Source organism: Telopea speciosissima, chromosome 3 (genome assembly GCF_018873765.1).
Source record: "Telopea speciosissima isolate NSW1024214 ecotype Mountain lineage chromosome 3, Tspe_v1, whole genome shotgun sequence".
In the NCBI taxonomy this organism is placed as follows: domain Eukaryota; kingdom Viridiplantae; phylum Streptophyta; class Magnoliopsida; order Proteales; family Proteaceae; genus Telopea; species Telopea speciosissima.
The window spans coordinates 59,536,874-59,558,664 of NC_057918.1; the positions used below are offsets into that span (position 1 = coordinate 59,536,874).

General features: G+C 39.0%; 1 protein-coding gene across 1 annotated transcript; it reads left to right on the top strand.

Moving 5' to 3' along the window:
• The first annotated feature begins 15,106 nt into the window (after positions 1 to 15,106).
• Positions 15,107 to 16,593, top strand: LOC122655360. The gene is made up of 4 exons (XM_043849561.1): positions 15,107 to 15,289; positions 15,506 to 15,596; positions 15,752 to 15,980; positions 16,441 to 16,593. The coding sequence occupies exons 1-4, from the start codon at positions 15,107 to 15,109 to the stop codon at positions 16,529 to 16,531; spliced, it is 594 nt and encodes a 197-aa protein (XP_043705496.1). The 3' UTR covers positions 16,532 to 16,593.
• The last annotated feature ends 5,198 nt before the right edge of the window (positions 16,594 to 21,791 follow it).

A 21,791-nucleotide genomic window follows, 5' to 3' on the forward strand; every position in this document is an offset into this window, starting at 1 on the left:
ATCATTAGCTAGCACTCTCCCAACTTTGAACTCATGGTTTAGATTTAAATAGAAACAACCATGAAAATGGATGGCTTATTTATCTTGTGAAATGTCACAACCGTGACAACAATGACTATCTTTTAAGGGAGAAAAAAACAAAAAACCCCTTTCATGAGAAATATGCTTCTATTGTCATATTATGTGATCATCCTTGCTATGGCTAAAAACTAGCCCTAGGAGCCACTAAGATAATTCCCCATCGGTGAGTGAAGGGAAGACTTTCATATAAGGATTAATGAGTCCTCACTCCCTCATAAGGCCTTTTAAAACCGTGAGGGCCATATTAAGCTAGGATTGGAGTCCTCACTCCCTCATGAGGCCTTCTAAAATTGTAAGGGTGACATCAGGAGACGTATTCCCATGCCACGATAGCTTTCGAAAAACTGCTCAACAGCTTGGTGATGTCTTCAATATATAATTGTAGACTCATAGTAAACCTCTTGAGGTTATGCTGGTCTTCCTCCCTGTTCACTAGATGGATTTTGTGCTGCTCATCGGAAGAAGCATAGGAGCCTTCAAATCCCTCTGTAATATATAGATCAAATTGAGTTAGAGGAGATATGTGCTCAGGGTAGCAAAGACGTTTCACTTCCAGATTTGTGACCTATGCTACAGCCTTCACTTTCTTCAGCCGACTTCCATCTATGTGAAGCGGTTAAAAGAGCCATCTGGAATGGTATTCTTAACACCCCATGGCTCCAATTTGGTCCGCAAGACACTTCCATTATGTCTTTTGAAGAATTTGAGAAGAATAAGTTAAAGATTGTAGATGAAGAGCATCTCAAGGATAGCTTTATAGGACTCTATGATATCAAAGCTACCGATTCTGGGATTTCTCCACCTCAAATGCGTGTACTGGAGCAGCTTTCCATTGCTAGGTATGCAATTGCTCCATCTATAAGTTAAGGGTGTCAATTCGGTACTGAAAGGTTTACCGAACCGCTACCATATCGAACACAATTTGGTACGGTAACGGTATGGGAAAATGATACCGTACTCGATATGGTACGGTATTGGTATGGAGGTTGACACCAACGGTACATACTGATACCATACCGTACTAACATAATATATACTAATTTTTATGTAATAAATAATATATACAAGTATATATGTATTAAATATATATAATAATTTATATATATAAGAATATAACATACTAAATATAATGTATTTCATACTATATATACTAATTTATATGTATATTTTTATTTATAAAATATAAGAAACCGTATAACAAATACCTTATACTATACCATATTATACCGAATAAAATCATATACCGATCAATACCATACAATACGAAATTAGTATGGGAAAATAGTACCGTACTCGGTATGGTACGGTATCAGAATGGGGTGTTTGGCTTCGACGCTGTACCGAATACCGGATACCATACCAATTGACACGTACCCTTATCTATAACACACCCTATCTTGTACAATCCAATAGATAGGATCTAGCTTAATTTCATGCAAAGTAGGGGTTTTTTTTTTCTTATTATAGAAATTTTTCTTTGTTATCAAATTAAATCTAGAATATGGCATTATGGGTTTCTAGTGTAATGAATGTTGAAAAGCAGTGTCTGTTTCTAAGCTTGTGTTTGACTGTAATAGAATGTTAACAGTGTGTGTGAAAGTGAAGTTGGGGTGAATGTGGACGGTAAATTGGAAGAAATTGAGGCATTCTTCAATTTTATTGTTTGATTGTAATTTTGTAAGCCAGATGCTGTAAGAAAAGGATGAATAGAATCGAGGATGAGACCCATGCCACATTGTGATCTTTCATATGCATTGTCCCAAAATTTGACCAATTTTGGTGGGATTTTAAACAAGTCTACATGCGAAAACGTTACAAGTAATGCAGATTGATGAGTCGTAACCTCATTTTAAGGACCAGGGTAATAGAACCTGTTGATATGTAACCAGAAACTAAAGGAGCAAGTTTGTATATATGATAATGGAAAAAGCTTCCCTACATTCATAGAGGACGGTTAATCCACCATCCTAGGGTTCACAAACCCTTCCTAGGGTTTTAATATGTTCCAAAATACCCTTTGGATACCTTTTTCCGGCCTCTCCCCCCCCCCCTCGCAGTGCATGGGATCCCATTCACCATGGGTGGAGGGAAACTTGGTCTTATGATAACTAATAAGAATTTAGTAGAGAAACATAATATATAATAAAGGAACATTTTTGTATATATGTAGAGCTAGTAAGAAGGATCTCTATATAGTCTTTATTGACCTGGAGAAATCTTATGACAGAGTCCCTTGAGATTTAATCTGGCATGTTCTCGGGAAGAGAGGAGTGTCGAGTAAATATAAAGATGTAATTAAAGATATGTATAAGGATGTGATGACTAGTGTGAGATCTATGAGAGGCAAGGACAAGGAATTCCCAATTACGGTTGGGTTACATCAAGGATCAGCCCTAAGCCTTTATTTATTTGTGCTTATAATGAATGAATTAATTAAGAACATCCAAGATGAGGTCTCATGGCTAGCAGAAATAGGACAGAGTATGTACAGATGCTAACAAAGACATATAAACCCAATTCTGATTATCATAGCTAAAAGGAAATAATACGTACAAGAAGCTTATGTATGGAATTTAAGAACAATTTGATCATTGAACTAGCAATTATATGAAAAACTAATTAGCAAAATAGGGCTAAAACAAGGTATCACAGAGACAAAAAGTAAAGCTTAGAAATTGACATGTTAATGGAACACTTCATTGACAATAGAAGAAAAAGAGTACAAGAAGAAGAGAAACTGAAAGAGACCTAGGAATCCATGAAGGGTTCCTGGGAATCCACCTAAGAAGCTATGAGTAGACAGGGCATGGTTTGGATTGCCCATGTGTCAAATACCATTGCCAAATTCAATTATATAGGCCCTTCCATGTATTGTATCTTCATTCCTCCATTTGTTCACAATCATTTTCAAGAGTTTCCTTATCTTATTTGATTTTTTCCATGTGGCCAACTTTGGTTGAGATAAAACTTGACATATGATCAAGGACCTAGGGCCTACCTACCCACAAAATTTGGGCTCACCTGAAATGCAAAATGTAGATACAATAAGGCCTTCTAGCGTGGGCTTTGTTGGAATCCGGAGCCCATATTTAAACTATACATTTCAAGAGTATTGATGCTGATGTAGTCAACCAATTCTGTTCCTAGAGTAGGAATTAATGATTCGAATGGATGCAACATAGGCCCAGTTTTAAGGTGATTTTTTGATGAATCAAGTGTTGAGAAGCTTGCTGGTATTGATATTCTAGTCATAGTTGAAGATTTTGGTTTCATCCATGGTTTTGAACATGGTTGAAACTGAAATATTTTGGATTTCAATCGAAATATGGTACATTTCGGCTGCATGTTTTGTTTGACCATTTTAGTGATCAAATGGCTATATTTTGGCTTCAAACTTCAGCAAAATCCTAATTAAGCATCTCTAAACATATAGAAAGTTTTTATTTTTTAAAAAAATATACCCAAAATGTTAGTATAGTGTTGGACCCAACTAATGTATATTAAATTACTAACCATTGTCAGATCATCTAGGCAACCCAAGTTGTTGGAGGGGATCCGCAAAGTGACCCCAACAAGGCGATCGTAGTTGTCAAGGTGCCCAGGCAACACCTTGACAAATGACAACTATTATACTAACCCCTTTTTGTTCAAAACTTTTTATTTCAAGAAAATCAATTTTTTCGACTAGAAAATTAAATCCAACTATGTGAAGTCGAAGATCAGCCTATGGTGTCTATTATATATAAATATAAAGTCCAAGCACCAAATGGTTATCGTTATTTTTGTAAAAATTAATTTTAGGGAAAAATATATAACTTGGAATCTTGCAAAAATCTTGCTCGAATCTGACAAATTGTTGTTGTAGATGCATTAAAGTAGTACCGACACCATGGTGGGGTCATGTTGGTTTTGGTATGGTGGACAGACAATGACACCCTGATGGGTTGCGGATCATCCAGTTTGGATATGGTGGACAGGGAAGGACACCCCGATGGAGTGTGGGCCATGCTGGTTGGGTATGACGGATAGGCAAAAACAATGGACGATGTTTGCCGAACCAACATCAACACCGGTCTTCTTCAGGATAGCTTGTAGAATTCAAGTCAAGATGGAAATTGTTGGGGTTGGGTGTGTCTTGTATTCTGCAGGTCCACATAATTATTATTGGAATTGCAATTATAATTATGTGGGGATTAAGGTTTTTGGATTCCCTATCTATTGTCTCTGTGGAGAAATGCGATGAGGTTGAAAATGGTGTAGAGAGTTTTTCATAGTAGAAAATATGTAGCTTTCTAAAGTGGATGTAGATATAAATGCCGAATCACATTAAATTCCTCATATTGTGATTGTTTGCTTGGTTTCTTTTACATGATTGTGCATTCGTCCTCAACACTATCAACTTATGCCATTTGTTTCTATATCAATAGAATACAAAGGGCTAAATGTCTCCTAATCAGTCCCAAATATCTATCATGTGGCACATCAAATGAAACCAAAATTTTGTGGATAAGAACTTCCAAATCCCCATTGGCCAGCCCACATGTCAAATTGCAACCCACTAGAAACAATTAAAAATCAAAATAAAGCTTTAAAAATCTAAGACTGCCACCTCATACATGATAAGACTTTATCTTAAGGTTTTTTTTTTTTTTTTTTTTTTTTTTTTTATGGATATTCTATTCTAAGGGGGGGAGGGAAGGTGAGAACTAAGACATTTGAACCAGAGATGAGAGACTTCCTATTAGGGTGGTGTTGCGGCAAGAAACCATCGGGTCGTTCCTCCAGAGGATACCCGCGCAGAGAAACAAACAAGCAAGGGAGAGCCAATCTTTTTCGGCAGGGGACTCTCTGATGCCCAAGTCAGGCTTCTTTGCAACAGATAACTCAAGAGTCGAGAATTAGAAAAAGGTTAAAAAAAAAAAAGAAAAAGTGTCCAGTCTTAGGATCATATCTTAGTATTTATAGGATCAGCTTGGTGGATTGAGGCGGTTATAAAGAGTCCTGGTTTAGTAAGTGTTTTATTTCGGCTAGGAGATCCCGTTGTAGAGTCCTTTAAGGAAAGAGCTTCCCCGTTTTGGAAAAACCCCTTTGCTCAAGATACGGTGTGGGTCTGCTTAATGTTGGGCAAACAATTAGGTTTGCTGAGTTGGCACTCCAGGCATCTCGGTATGGGATTAACTAGTAGGAAGCCATCGATCAGGTCGGCCTGTGCAAATGGTGTCGACCCCTGAGGTCAGCTTTGCTCAACTCTTGGGGCAGCCTTTTGGGGTCCATATACTTCTATACTTGGCATCGTAGGTGATTACTCGGTCTAATCTCAGAACTCTGCTTTGGTAAATTCCTGGAGACCATGCTTCATGGCCGACCCATGAGCCCGACTCGTGGCACATCACTCCATTCCTAGTCATGGCTTGCCATATGACTATCTTCGCAACCACATGTCCCAGCCAGATGCGTGAACTCGGGTTGGGCACAATATTGATTCATTGGATGCAGTTGCTCCGTTATCCCGAGTTAGTTCGGATCGGCCACTCTAGATCGGATTCCAACCTTGCCCTAGTTGCCACATGTCCTTTCCTGGTTGGCGAGTAGTATTTTGGTTCATCAAGCGGACTTATCTTAAGTTGATACTGCAATATTTACATACCATTTAAATAAGAGTCGAATTTCAAAACATCCAAAATCTTCAAAAGATTATAAATTGTGGTTGTCACACCCCTATCCCAATTAAGGAATATAATAGTAATAACTAAGGCATGACGGGGACAACACGTGTCCCACAGTAAATCACCAGGATTAAATAAATGCAATGGCTTGAATCACAATCAGTCTAACCTATAAAATATCAATGTGTGAGAGGAAGAAATATTACATTTCAAGATCATAACATTTGTGAAAGCGTTATAATCAAAATAGTTACAAGAGGTTCATTTGGACTAGATCGTAATAAGTATTGTATCCATACATGCTTTCCAATAACCATCAAATAAGTACAAAATAGGTATAACAGTAAATTGTTTATACATGAATGGTATGAAACCCAAAAGAACAAAAGAGTAAAGTCCCAAATCAATAGGCTCCGTAGGCACAATCATCGCAAGGACAACCGTCGCCGTGATCCTCCGTCCATGACTCTGGGCCCTCAACACCGATATATTAAATCATACTCAGAAGAGTGAACCTCTAGGTTTGCCATGTATCCCATATTTGTAACATCATCTAAAAGGTGTACACTAGGGGGGTAAGCTCCACTGAGCCCAGTGAGGATATGGGGAGCAAACACACAAAAGCACATAGTCCATGATACATGAATGTTATTAATGTATTCCCACCTATCACACAATCTAGGTCACTAGGTACTTGCTATTACAGTAACTCGGGATACACCTTGAGTCACTTACGGTCATCGTCCCGGTGTATCCTCAATTACTACCTTGGGGCCTGAGTCAGACATAGCCATGCATGATACTACCCAGTGGCAAACCCCGATAGTAAATGATCATCCCGGCCTGGCCTCTCTCACACTCCACAGGCAAGCAGGGAGCCTCAACTACCCGACACCTGAACCCCTGTCGGTAAGGGTCGTAGCAAGGGGAAAGCAAATCCTAACTACAAGTACACTACATGCTACTATCTTATTGAGAGGTAATCCGGGCACATCGACATCCCATACCATCTATTGCTCGGTTACTAGCACGACATGGCACATGATAATCTATATACATGCAATAGTTCATACATGCGGGCCTGGTGTCGGCACACCCCGACCACTGCACCCCAAATCTCACAATCCAATATAGTCATCCATATCGCAACACAATCGTAAGCATAGTTATAATTTATGCAATATGAGGCATGCATGGTGGATGGCATTCAAAACACATTTGAAGTAAAACAAACCCCAAAATAAGTTAAGACCCCAAACCCACTCACCGGTTGGTTTTGAAGTTGAAGGTTAGGTTCGTCGTTCGATGTCCGCTAGGTGTTTCTCCAAACCTAATTAATGAAGCCTAGAATAATGTAGAAATGTGTTAGAAAGGGTAGGGAAGGTTCCATAGAAGGCCCTTTAGATTATATAAGGCTGGGAACCTTTAGAGCAGGATCGGATGCAAGCACGATTTCAAGTAAGAACTTGCATCCAGCCTTGCGTTCGATCCAATTATACCTGCCCTGGTCACATTGAATTCGAGGGCGGTTTCAAGCAGGACCTTAAATCCGACCTTGCCTCCGATCAAGCCTGCCTGCCCTGATGACAACCATAACCTTGCATCTACCCTTGCATCCGATCGAGGCCAAACACGAATTTTGAAGGGTTTCTTCTACCAACTCATTTCACTTGGATCTTTAGGCCACAAGGGCTAGGGAGAGGGTGACCTAGGGTCTATTAAGGTCTTAGTAACACACCTTATCCAATGGTTGAAGGATTTAAATGAATAAACCATCAATAACCAAGATCTAGGGTTTCTTGGGCATTTGAAACCCTAGGATCAAGGGGGTTCAAGTAGGTATTTTAATGGGTGTAATTTAGACAGCAACCCTCACTAATGAGGTTCCATACATAGCTAAGGTCATACCTTGGGTTCCAAGTGGAATCCTAGGCCCAAGACCCAATTCATTTAGTGCCCGAAACCCAAAAGAGATTTAGAGGAAGAGAGAGAATCTGTTGTAGGGAGCTTATTACCTAGCCAAGATGGTAGAAGCCCCAATCAAAGAGCTCCAAGAATGGCCTTCCTTGTGGGGTCAAGCTCCTCCAACCAATCTCCATCCTTCTCTCTCTTCTTCTCCTTGCTCCTTCTCTTTCTTCTTAATTTTCTTCTTCTTCCACGATTTTGTTAGGTATAAGAGTAATGACTAATGAATAGTTTCACTTACTCTATTTATAGCAAGTCCCACTTAGGGCCTGTTTGGCTAAGGCCTCTAAGTGTCCATAACAACTTAAATCTCATTTTATGACTTAGGTTGGCTTTGGGCCCACTCACTAGGCTACAAAGGTAAGGAGAGGTTAGGGTAGGAATTAACCATGCCCCGGGTCACCAGCAGTGTCTGGGTCACAGGGCATGTGGGTCCCACATGAAAACACACACACAAGGGGTCTAACAGTACCATCGGATGTAAGGCCGGATGGAATAGCGATCTTGCATCCACCCTTTCATCCGACCATAGAGAAATGGCTTTTTCACTCTTCATTTAGCTCCGGACTTTGGCCCGCACTTCAAGGTCTTTTAAGGGAGTGAGAATAAGCAATACTTAGGGTTAGTAAATTACCCTTCATTCATCACGGCGTGTCCTCCGGAATACCGAAGAGCTTCCTCACTTAGACACTGACTTCACTAAGGCATGCAGTGTCGATGTGGCACAGCACAAGATGTTCTTTCTTGTACGCTTTGCTCTTGGGGCTTGTATTAGGAGGGAAGTCTGCGAAATCATCGTTGACGACCTTTCCCCACTCCTGGTTGTGGAATCTATCCTCAATAGTCAAACCCGTGAATTGGTCAACAATCTTGTGGGTCGGTTTGACGACCAAAGCGAACAGCTCACCAACATAGGCTTCAGCTCCATGTGGCACAAGGATAATAATATAGTATTAGTATCTCAGGGGCGGGTATGGCAGTGGTTCTATGAATGTTTTAAAACACGAAATCAGGGAATCAATCACACAGACCCTAAAATCGGCTCTCAGATTAGAAAAAAAAATAGCAATTCTAAGAAATTTTTTTTGCACATTGATTGACTATTATTGCATCGACAAAGAATGGGATCGATCATTCCAACTTGAATCGACTGATTCACCAATCTGATTCCCAATTCTTGAAACCATGGGTTCTATCGATGCATCCTTTTGGTAGATGAGTTGAAGATGGCAATGGAGGGCCAGATATGAATGAATGTGACATTTTTTCTTGGTAAATAGAGATCTATTGATTCATGCGTGTAGGACACGTAGTTGGGGGATAAAATCACTTCAACAACCACAGAGTGGAAATTGATCAAATTGTCGTACACGTTGTAGACAAGGCCTTCCGGACTAAAAAGTCCGCTATTGAGTTGGACTCCTAAGAACATAATCAATCTTACAAGAAAAGAAAAATGAAGCTAAATGCTTCATATCATTCACAAAAAGTCCAATCGCCAATAGGGAAAGTCAGTCAATAACTGAATGTGACATAGATGTACTAGAGGAAGGAACTACTAAAAATTACTTATACTGCATCACCACCCCCTACAACCTAGGCTTACATGTAGATATGTACCTTAATTTGCTATATCTCCAACCACTATTACTTGAATTTCTCGTTCCCCCATATTAAAATATAATATAAGTGCAAAAAGCCCATATGGGCCAGACCTAATGTTTTTTCTTCATCCATAGTCTTAGTTGCACACCCAAAAAAAGCCCACATGGGCCTCAGTCGCTTTCATTTGCCCCAAAATCCATTCCGCCGCTTTGAAACTATTTTTTTTTTTCTACGAGATACTGATGTGTGAAAGGAAGTGTGAAACTACCTTTTCCTGTTTTTCTCTTCAATCCAAGATCTTTTGATGTTTGTTTTTCTCGTAAAGTATTGAGAAATCTTTAGTCCCATGCTTCTTATGGAAAAGAGTAGAATAAAATGAGAACTATAATGGTAGGGTATTTTAGGCAAAAAAGATCATCTCCAACTCCAACCCCTATCTTATGGCGGAGAGGAGTTGGACACACATCTTCAAGTATTGATAGGTGTTGGGATGCATGTACAAATCCTCCCAGGCATTGAATGAGTGATTGAAGAGGAGTTGGACATCCAAGTAATTGGATAGGAATTGGATCTGTACTTTAGACTCACTATGCTCTCTTTTCTTTAGAGGGGTTTGGGGACACTTCAAATTATATTCAAAATGTTCATACAAATTCTCTCTCTCTCTCTCTCTCTCTCTCTCTCTCTCTAGAGTGCTGAAGAGGGTTGTTTCATCTCAAAGGTGCAAAAACCCGTATTATATTGCATCATTGGCAGGGGGGAGGGGGTGACTATGATCTTAAGGAGAGTGACCAGTGGCACAATTCAACCCACCAAATGTTCGTGATTATTTTTTTTTTTCGATGTATAAAGCTTTCCTACAGTACATGGTTGCTCTATTTTCAAGTGTTAAATCATTAATATAACTTTTTATATCTTCAAATTTTTTTTTGGTAAGATATATATTCTCAATTTAGGGAAGGGTTTGTTGGTCTGCACTCCATTCAGTTTTAGGGGCATTTTAGGGAGAGAAGCATGAAAAAGCGGGTATTTTTTACGATTCGTCAAATAGGGGAAGTTTTATTCTGTTTCCGTGATCTGGGATTTTATTCTGTTTCCATGGTCTGTACTTCGGACCATGAAATCTCTCTCTCTCTCTCTCTCTCTCTCTCTCTTACTATTACTATATGCGACAAAAGTTCTTTTCCCTGATTTTATCATCTCAAAATGCATTATCAACCTAGAATGCAAACCAATGTAGCCTCAACTGTCCCGGCATCCATTCCTCATCCCAGCCTCCTTCGTTCGTATGTCATAATAGTTCCCTACAAATTAAGTACCAATATTTTAAAACATGTTCATGAGTCATTAATAAAATAAATAATATTATTAGTACCCATTTATACAGATCGCATTTATCATATTTATTTATCTAAATTTAAACATACTTAAGAGTTAAGATTAGAGTTCGTCGTGGGTAATGGTACACATATAAGGGGGGGAAAAAAGAAAAAAGAAAGGAGAAAAGAACGTGGAAGCACAAAACCATCCCCTTCCTAATAGAGATCTTCTATCACATCTTTTAATTTGACTCCTTAATTTGACTCCCTTAAATTAAAAAGGTAAAAATAAAACTAATCGGTGGAAGTCTTCATTCTCTACATTCTTCAACAGTTGTTGTATTATTTATCCCAATTTTTAATAACTTTCCAATAGACAACAGGTTGTGTTTTTCTTCTCTGTTAACTATCATTTTAATTGAATATTAATAAATCAACTCTTCATTTGCGCCGATTAAGACTTTTAGTACGTGACTTAGTGGGGAAGCCTCAAGGATGGAGGCCCCGGGGCCAAGGCTGATTTTCTAGCAAAGCACAAGGCAAGATAGGCTCCCACTATCAATCTTCAAGTCAATCACAACCAAATAAATAACTTAATGGGAGTTATTTTTTTAAGAAGAAATAGAATGGGAGCTTTTGTAAACCGTTTAGGTTATTGATCCCTAATTAAAGACTTATTTTATAAAAAAAAAATTTAAGCTATGCAATGGTGAATCTTATAATTAAAAGTTGGAATTAGGGAGAAGAAACAGCAATGATCTCTTAAAATTTGTTATTGTAAGTTTTGTTTTTGGAGAAAGAAAGATTTTATAATAATAGGTAAAAGAATAGGGATATACATCTTAAAGACTTTCTTCCCGTTGACATCGTCGTCCCGTATAAGAGAGGAAAGTGCCTCAGGCAAACTATCTATACACATGTGAATTTCTTGACAAGATTGAAGAAATCCCGCCAAAAACTCAGTGCAGCCATTGAGTTTCTTCACATGATGAGCAAAGGTGCAGAATCGAAAGTGATCACGAAGATCATAGATGTCCCTGATTAGTCCAATAGTAGACCAAGGAGCCTCAAATTTGCCCAACAGAACCTTTATTGCCACCAAAGAATCCGACCACACCTGGATCTGGGTTAAACCCAAGGCCTTAGCCTTCATCAGGCCACTTTTAATCGCCATTAACTGCATACGAAGAATGTTATCATCCTTTGTTGCCCCTGCTAAAGCAAAAATCGAGTGCCCAGCATGATCGCGCCCAATAACACCATAGCCGCCTAGATCACCATGAATACAACCGTCACAGTTTACCACCACGTACCCCAGAGAAGGATGTGGCCATGTGTAAGGAGTTGGAGTGCGGAGTATCAATACCATACAGGTTAACCCACAAGATTTTCTTATCCACAAATTTGGAAACTCATAAGCACATGTGATATTGAAATATGTCACATGTGATATGGAAATTGCCTCAGATCTCCAAGTTGATGCAGAATCCATTCTCCTATGTAAATATGTTATCTCATGTGATATCATTCCTTGTATAGATCAATCTAGGTTGTAATCTATTTATATCTCCATTGGAGAATCAATTAATCAAAGGAAATTACATTCTTCTGGCATGGTAATCAGAGCCTAAAGTGCTCCAACGAGCTTCATCTACCTCCCTAATATATATATATATATATATATATATATATATATATTATATTTTTTTTTTTTTTTTTTTTCTTCTTTTCTCCATGGCTGGGAACGACCAACTTGAATCCTCCACTTCCGATGTCTCATCTCCATCTCCAACAACCCAATCTTCTCTCACACCTTCCTTCAATCAGGCTCACCATTATATCTCTATCAAACTAACATCCAAGAACGTTTTGTTTTGGCAAACTCAAATAGAACCGTTCTTTGACGGCCAAAGCTTATTTAGCTACCTTGACGGCACAACTCCGTGCCCCACTAATGTTGTTGTTGCTGCTGCCTGGTGCCGCCAGGATTCATTGATCTGTAGTCTCCTCATTGCTTCTCTATCAGAGGAGGTATTCCCTCTTGTCATCGGCAAACTTACCAGCCATCAATACCATACGGTTTAACCCACAAGATTTTCTTCTCCACAAATTTGGAAACTCATAAGCACATGTGATATTGAAATATGTCACATGTGATATGGAAATTGCCTAGCTCAAATCTCCAAGCTGATTCGGAATCCATTCTCCTATGTAAATATATTATCTCATGTGATATCATTCCTTGTATAGATTAATCTAGGTTGTAATCTATTTATATCTCCATTGGAGAATCAATTAATCTAAGGAAATTACATTCTTCTGACACGGAGAGAGAAGGAAACCTTGATCCGCCAGCGGTGAAAAAAATCCCTGGTGTCACCTGTGTCTAGAGAAGATATCGCCACATCAGAAAAGCGATTTCGAGTGTCAGCAATAATCCTCCGGAGAACAACAGTGGCATTGCTGGTTATTTTTAAGTTTTTGACTCAAAGACTTGGATATAAATTTTCGATTATTTTTTACAATAACAACAACCATAACCTTATCCCAACTAAATGGGTTGGCTACATGGATCCGAAGAGACCATGACAGTAATAGAAATAAGAGAAGTAAAAGGGAGTAAAAAAATTAAAAAAGTTAAAGGAGTAAAAGGAAGTAAAAAAAGATAAAATAAAGTTACTAAAGGAAAAAAATCAAAGCAACATCCTAGGAACATCCCCTTATAAAGGGTCGGCTACATGGGTCTTTGTCCTCCAAACAACTCTATCTGCGGTCATACTAGGATCGAACCCTACCACATGCATATTCTTTCTTTCCACTTCTCCAATAGTCAATTTTGGCCTGCCCCTACCTCTTTTAGCTCCTTCAAACTGAATCTGGTCACTCCTATTATTTTTCTGACTAAAAAAAAGAAAACAATGACAAAAAAAAAGAAGAAAGATATAATGTAAATAATGGATTTTTCTTTTTGTAGAAGATATATAGTATCTTATTGATGATCAATTACACATGAATAGAAGACGAACACATCTCCTTAATCCATAGATTGGAAGTGGGTCAGACATTATACATGTCACCAATCGAGCCCTTCCTGGTCAAGGAGTCAACCAAGTTGATAATCAACCTTGAGATAAAAGTGAAATTACAAGCAACAAAATTGGAAGATTAGAACTGGATATCCTCCAAGATAGACCTTAATATTCAAAGGTGAAGAGTGAATTCTCAACTGTAAATAGGAGGTTATGGTTTGATTATCCGATTCCATCTTAACTCTTTCGTAATCTTCAGAGTTCATTTCAAGTAAAGCTAACTGAATTACCAAAGCTTCATCTTCAATAGGTTGAGTAAATGTTGCAGGACTTGATCTAGCAACTATCGGTTCACCATGTGAATCTCGACCGATAAACCCAGTCCACCGGTGCTTGTTTTTGGATGCAAGCTTGCATCACTACACAAAACCAGTAGAAGGTGCAGTCCAAGTTTGGATTGCACGATTCTTTATCCTTTACCTATTCTTGTTACACCTCATCGGACGAGGGCAGCTCAGGTTCTTGTATGAGAACCATTCTCATACCGTCTTAGCCGCACAGATAGAATCCAATCACTCTTTTGGATTTCATCTGTGCAGTCTACGAGAACCTGATCCAACGTCTATGATGACATCCAATCCAAAAGCCCGGGTTTTAAGGCGTTTATGATCCTCTTTCAAGATCACAAGCTAAACTAGGGTGCAGTGGTGCACTACTCTCATGTGGGACTTAAACTCCCCTCCCGCATTAATAGACGCAAGCAATAACTTCTCAGAGTTAGGTTCGTCAGTTCGTGTTCTCTCTCTCTCCTGTTGTAGAAAACCGTTCTTGTTGTTGAAGTTAAACAGAAGAAAGCGACAGCTGTGAGCCGCCACTTAGACTTAAGAGAGAACACCGAAAGAGTCAGTTAGACGACATTTCATCTATCCATATTTTTCTTCGTATCACAGAAGCATCCCTTGAGCTTTAAGCAATCGTATCATAGCTGAATCCAAGTTATACCCTTTTAGCTCTTCCACATCTCTTTCAGGTTTGAATTGGGATTTCAGAACGACCAAGTAATTGTTAAAGACTCTGTTTTTTTTCTTTATAAATCTATATATTATTTTTTCTATGCTTACGTATGTGTGATGGAATCTTTCCTTTTTTTTCGACTATACAGATTCTAGATTGTCCCAAACGGCAAGAGCCGCATTGGTTACGCAACTCACTCTCTCTCTCTCTTGTTTCCTCATTTCCAAGTTCTTCTGATCAAGGAGACTCCAATTTCTGTAACTAACTCCTCTGTTTTTTGTTTTCTTCATTTATTGGAAATTCAGGGAGGTTTTCTTCGGTTCAACTGACTCTAACTCTCTATCTCTCACTGTTTTGATTTTGCGTTTTAGAAATTTGAGTCTGTTTGAGCATTTCCAAGCAATCTTGACTCGGAAGATTATTGAAGATGGCGATTTCCCACCAAGAAGGCTTACAGGGGAGAGGCGATGAACCCGATTGTTTCATTGTAGACATAGAAAGATTGTCCCATGGCACCGATAAATACATCTCTGCTAATTCAAAGATCACTCAACACGATTCCTTCGCTACAGATATAGATAGAGACAGTTCTGCTAATTCAAGGATTCCTGTAAGACAAAACCCCTCTTCTATCTCTGTACATCTATTTTTGTTGGAATTCCCCAAAATTTTATATGTTTTTCATTAATTTTTGTATATTATGCTCTGCAAATATCTCTATTCTTTTTTCTTCTTCCTCTATCATATTCTTGGAATTTCAATTTTTGTATATATTATGAATTGAACTTTTTTATTAAAAGAGAAAAGGGAAATCTTTTTGATGCAGAGAAGCTTTTCCCGAAAAGGGTCACACAGGGGAGATAGAAATGTCAAAGCGATAGATACTGCAGCAGCTAATGGGGATATCTCATTTAAAGGTAATCCTTTATTTCAAAGCAGCTATTGCTTTCTTCATTACTTTCTTTTTACACTAGATTAGAAGATAACAAAGAATAATCTGCTTTTATAAAGATTAGGAATCCATTCCTAACCTATTAAGATTATTGTAAATAAATGGAACTATTTTGGGCAGGAGGTATTGATGGTGGTGTCAGTGTGAGCTTGGCTGAGAATTCCATCACTGTTCCTATGGGGACCGCATCAGTAGAGGCCATGAACAAGCAAGCACAGGCAGTGAAGATGATGATGATGATGAACGGCGAGAGCAGATGCATTAGTAGTCCTAGAAGAAGACACGGTTCGAAGCGGGCAGGGGCTTGGGTCATCGGTCCACGGATGGTCCTTGCCTTCTTTGCCACTTTGTAAGTAGATATAGTAGTGTGTGTTATGTGTTTAATGAGGCTCGCTCAAATGTATAGGCATTAGATTGAGCCAATCAGTTAAAGGACTTGATTTAACGGATTCCATATCTTTGAAGTTTTTGACGTATACCTAACATTTAGTGTCAAAGTCAGATACCACGTCTCAGGTTTGGCTGTGTGAAAAGTTCCTAGACCTAACCAATCACCTACCCCCTCTCTTGCCTGAATTTGCTAAAATAAATTACAGATTCTGAGAAATCTCTACTTCTTTCTGATTCCAGTTTTTAGAGTCAGTCAATTCCTCTAGTAGAAACATATCCAATGTTGGATTCCATTTAATCATACACTTTGAGATCCCTATCCTGTTATGATTTTCTTTCAAGATTTTGATTGTACAGAAGAAACAGGATGATATTGAACTCCCTTTTTTTTCTTTTGTGTTGTGGGATTAATGGAACAGGTCAAGCATGGGAACTATACTACTGATCTACTTCACGCTTTCCATTGGCAAAACTGGCGAAGAAGACCTCTCTCAAGCCCTGCTACAGTAAAGAACTAACAACCAATATGAATAAAGGAGACCTCACCCTTCATTTTGGGTCTGAATCAGCTCCTGTACATGAAGACTATGGTTTCTAATTTTTTGTTTTGGATTTTCCTATTGGGATTGTAGAGAATGTAAGATAGGTTACTTAATGGGGAAGTCTTCTTTCACTATGGCAAGAAAAGACAAGGAAATACCCAAAACGCAAAAAATGAATGATTAAATGGTCTCACTAACCCATCTTCAATTTTGTGTGTGTGTGTGGGGGAGGGGGATAGTGAGAGATGAAGACTAGGAGGAGATGTGGCAATGTCAATACAGAAAAGAGTATTTAAGATACTATAAAGAGGTCTATGTGTGGTCATCATCCTTGTCCGCGTCAATTACCGGAATGGGTCCTGAGGTATACAGTTGAAGTAGTGCAATCACGTTTATGATTGAGGGTGAAATTGCGATTAGAATTCAACTAGTTGCTGAGAGTGCCATTGTGTACAGATGAGATGCTCTTTTCATTGGGAGGGTGAGTAAAGAATTGAAGCTAGCAGCTCCCTCGTGTTCACCAATGAGGCCCAGGCCAAAGAATCAATTGAATTGACTTCGTCATTGTGAAACGAGTATCTATTGTTGACAAAAGAGTCCAGCTCACGTTCATGTATGTGAGCGTACGAGAAGGGCTCCTAGTTGTTTAGATGGAATCTATTTTGTGGGATTCACATGGATGGATTCCATCTGAACAACTGAAAACCGTTCTCATATACTCACGTACGTGAACATGAGCCCAACTCATCTCCGTTTGGAGTGGTCAGAATTGGGTTAGGCTGATTAAGAAAACCCTAAAATTGGCACTATATATGTCACTGCTCTAGATTGGCTGGATGAGGGATCATGGCCAGTCGATTTTAATTCGAATTACCTGGTTATGCTGATTTGATTCAGAAATTGTCGAACCTTGTATGCCCCTGGTTCTACTTTTGGGGATTTACTCCCTCTCTCGAACCTCTTCGTAAAGGGACAAGTCCCTTTTTGTGCTTCCTGCCATGGATTTAATGCACGGTATCGGATTGGGTATTGGCCATCTTGGAAACTGATACGATGCTGATATGGATCGGCCCATTTGGACAATTTTGCCACTAGTTTTCCTTAAAAATTGGGTTTTTTGTTTTTACAATTTTACACTAGCTCTAAGCCATTCTCCTTCTACTTTGTTGATTCTTCTTCGTCCGTTGGGAACAACTATAGAAGGAGATCCGAATTTCATACAAAAATACATGACCCTATGAGCTTGATCAGCCCATTTTATGCAAAACGCCTAATTGTCACTCTTCTTCTCCACGAAGGCTGTCAAAATTCAACCCAAACCAATCGTACCAACTGAAATTGATCAGTTCAGCTCAGACCAAATCCTTGTCAGTTTGGTTTCATGTAGGGCTTTATGGAATCGATAAAAACCGAAAACAAACCTGATTAATCGAGTAGAAGTTACCAATGTATCTCATTTTCAATTGTTATATTTTATTTTAGGGGAAAGTAATGCTACATGGTATGGTGCAGCGTGAGACTCCTACACCTAAACACTGGGCCAAGCAAAATGACCACTTTAACCCTATGGAAAGGCAAAAATCCCAGGGGAACCCCTATAAATAGGAGTTCCCAGCCTGGGGAATGACGTCCCTCACCCCTTTTTCGGCCTTTTTAAAGGTCTTCACCTCCATTAATGTTCTCTTTGACCAATTCCCATCATATGTCGATTTTTTTTACTTCTCGTCACTCTATTCATATCCAGAGCAACCCGATCCCATATTTTTACCTCCATACACCCCATTTTCATCCTTGTGTTTTTATTATAATTCCCATCGATATTCCCTCTTCACCATGGTGTTGTTATCCGTCCAAGAAACCAACAATAGGTTGGTGAAATCCCCAAATCTCGTCATTACTCTATCCGAGGTGCAAGTATCAAGTACCTAAAAATCCTCATGACGTTGTTACTTTGTCCGAAGTCTGAGTAGCAAAGTCCTATTTATAGCCATTACTTTACCCGAAGCTTGAGTAACCTGATCGAATCCATTTTACATAACCGTTACTCTGTCTGATAAGAGAGAGGCAAGTTGATCGTCTGTCCCCACCTGAGCTGTGGGACACCTAATATTTCACATATTTTGCATTTTATTTACTTTGATTAATTTCGTTTACAGGTATATATTTTTACTTTTCACTTTACTTTTGCCACAATGTAGGCCACTAAAGTAATTTGTTTTTAGTGTAAATAATAATTTTTATTTGTTAAAATATCATGTTTGATTTCTTTTTATTATTTTTTTGCAATACTTCTTTTCATATATTTGATGCATCATATAACCTTACATTTTGAAATATAATACATCATTATGGGAGCATATTCGAAATAAAGATCTAGTAGAAAGATTGGTTTAACCAGATGAGATATGGTGTTAATACCTTCTCACGTTTATAACCTGACCATTTACTCAGACTCTTTGAACAGACTATATGGAATCAGGTAACCATTTCCACTCACTCTGGATGGGGCTACCACCATTGGATCCTAGCCTAAATCCTAGGTGACGACTCTTTTTATTTTAATATGTGGTATGATCTCATACCCCATTTTAACAATGAATCCCAACAATAAACCAATACTTGTCGCCAAAGGGACCACGTACCAAACAAATCCCACCCGCAAGGCGGATTGAACCCGCATCCCAGAGATCACAATTCCCACCGTAACAGATTAGAGAAATTGAATTTCTTGAAGACTAACATCAAGAACCTTGGGTGTAGGGATGTCAATTCCAGGCTCAGGTCAGTAGGCCCGACCTAGCCCGCCCGGTTAAAGCTTGGGTAGTCTCAATGTGGGGTCCTAGCCCATCGGGCGCTCACCCGGATTGATCGTTTATAAGCGCGGCCTAGCCTGCCCGGTTACAGCCCAACCCTTTAATATCTCTTGAAATTCCTATTTTTAGAGCTATGTGCCTTTTTCTTTTTTTCGGTAAATGACTATGGGTCTGTTTAACTCAATGGATTAGGACTCAATTTGTTTTTCAATTAAATGTACTAGAGTACGCTTTTTCTTCTCCTTTCAGGATTTTAGAAGTCATCTTCAAGAGAGTTTTCTTTGTCTCTTTAACTATCTCCTTTAGGGAATCCAAACTAATTTTTAAAGTTGCTTTTAGGTAAGTGGGTGGGGGTGATATATGACCAATTTTAGTCCCTTTATTTCTTTAATTTTTAAACTAAATGATATAGGTATATAATCCTATGTGGGGGTGATATATGACCAATTCTAGGGCTGCATCGTTTAGAGCCTATTTAAAGACCGTTTAGAGTTAAACAGACCCATAGATAAAGCCCGATTCTAATACCCGATTATAGCCCGAGACCGATCGAAGCCTGATCGAACCCGTCCAGACCCGACCCAATAAGCTAAACAGTCGATCACAATGCAGGCTTCAAGCTTGTTTAAGCTTGATTAAGTCCGACCGAGAACAACAGAGCTCGACTGGTTAACACCCCTACTTGGGTGGCATGCCTCCTTAGGAAAGTTTAGCTTCACATATAGCATATGTTTCTTAAAGAAATGAAGGATCCCAATAATTGGACTAAGCACAATAGGGAAGCAAGTAGACCTAGATATATCATCGTAGACATTGATGGGAGTATTAGGGCTAAATAATATGTTAGATTTTCGAATATTCACCTCTTGCATTGATACATGATAGTAATAAGCTAGTAGAGACAACAAAATCTCACACTCATGGAGACCGGTCTTTGAAAAAAGCATGACTATCCACTAGAAGTATATGAGAAATACAAGGTCCTGTCCTACTTAGTATTAACCCCCTTAAATTCGTCTCTCATTCTATTTACAAGACGTGGGAGAAGAAAGCATCCTGGCAAAGAATAAAAAGGTAAGGGCCACGCGGACAACCTTGCCGCGTCCCCCATTGTTGGAGAACTTTGCCAGTAACTGATCCATTAACTTTGACGTGATACGAGAACGCATTCCATGACCCAGCGAACCCAATGGTCAACAAATCCAAAACAGAAGAGGAGCTCCTTAAGAAAGACCCACTCAACCTTATCATAAGCTTTGCTCAAGTTGAGCTTGACAGCCATCAATCTTAAGTTGCCTTTCTTAGAGCATATTTGATGAATAATTTTGTGACTTATATAAGCGTAGTCCGATATAGCCCGTGAGGGGGTAAAAGCGCTTTGAAAAGGGGTAATTAAGGAATTAAGAATGGGTTTGAGGCGGTTCACAAGACACTTTGCAATGATCTTGTAAAACGCTGAACAAAGACTAATGGGTCAAGAATGAGAGATGTACTCAAGGTGCTTGATTTTTGGAATAAGAACAACAACAACCCGGGGTTAAAATGTTGTTTTAGGAAAATTATCAGTAACACCCCCTCCTATAGCCCATTAAATTAATGCAACCTCACTAAGCATCAAAATTTCAATTCTGGCCCAAAAACTAACGGGGTTAACTGTGTGTAATGCAAATAACTGAACTACATTTTACACTACGACATTAAAAACCCGGCCCCACCTCCCTTTCTTACCAAAGAACCTGCAACCGAACCGGCCATACCCACACCCACAAGCAAGCAAGCAAAAGGAATGGTTCAGATCTTCTCTCCCTTTTATCTCCCCCCACCCCCCCCCCCCCTCCTTTTTACCTGCATTCCTCTCTGTATCCAACCTAAGGGACTATCCTCTTTTTTATTTTTTTAAATTCCTTTTCCTTTAGGCTACGTTTGTTTCAGTTCAAAAAACAAACATTAAAACACTTTTTATTGTTTCAGTTCCAAAAACAAACATTAAAACACTTTTTATTGTTTCAGTTCCAAAAACAAACATTAAAACACTTTTTAACATTTAAGTGAAATTTTTTGTGTATACGCCAAAACAAACGGAGCCTTTTAATAGAAGATTTTCATATAACCAAATAAGCATACTTCTAACACTTGAGGGAAATACGAAGCTAGCATCGTGATATTAACAAAAAGGAAAAGGCAAAGCACACCGCCAGTGTACCATAACTAACACTCACTGCATTTTTCTCTCTTCCCCCCTTTGAAATGACCCCCTACCCCTTTTGTATGATACCCCATCCCGTGCCCCCCATTGGTGTGGCTTGTTAATCGCAAATGGTGGATGTGCCTATCCTTCTCCCTATTAACAAATACAAAAACCCAGATCCGGCTCCTCTCCAGGGAGGCCCAGCACCCAAGGTGTGCCCAGGGGGC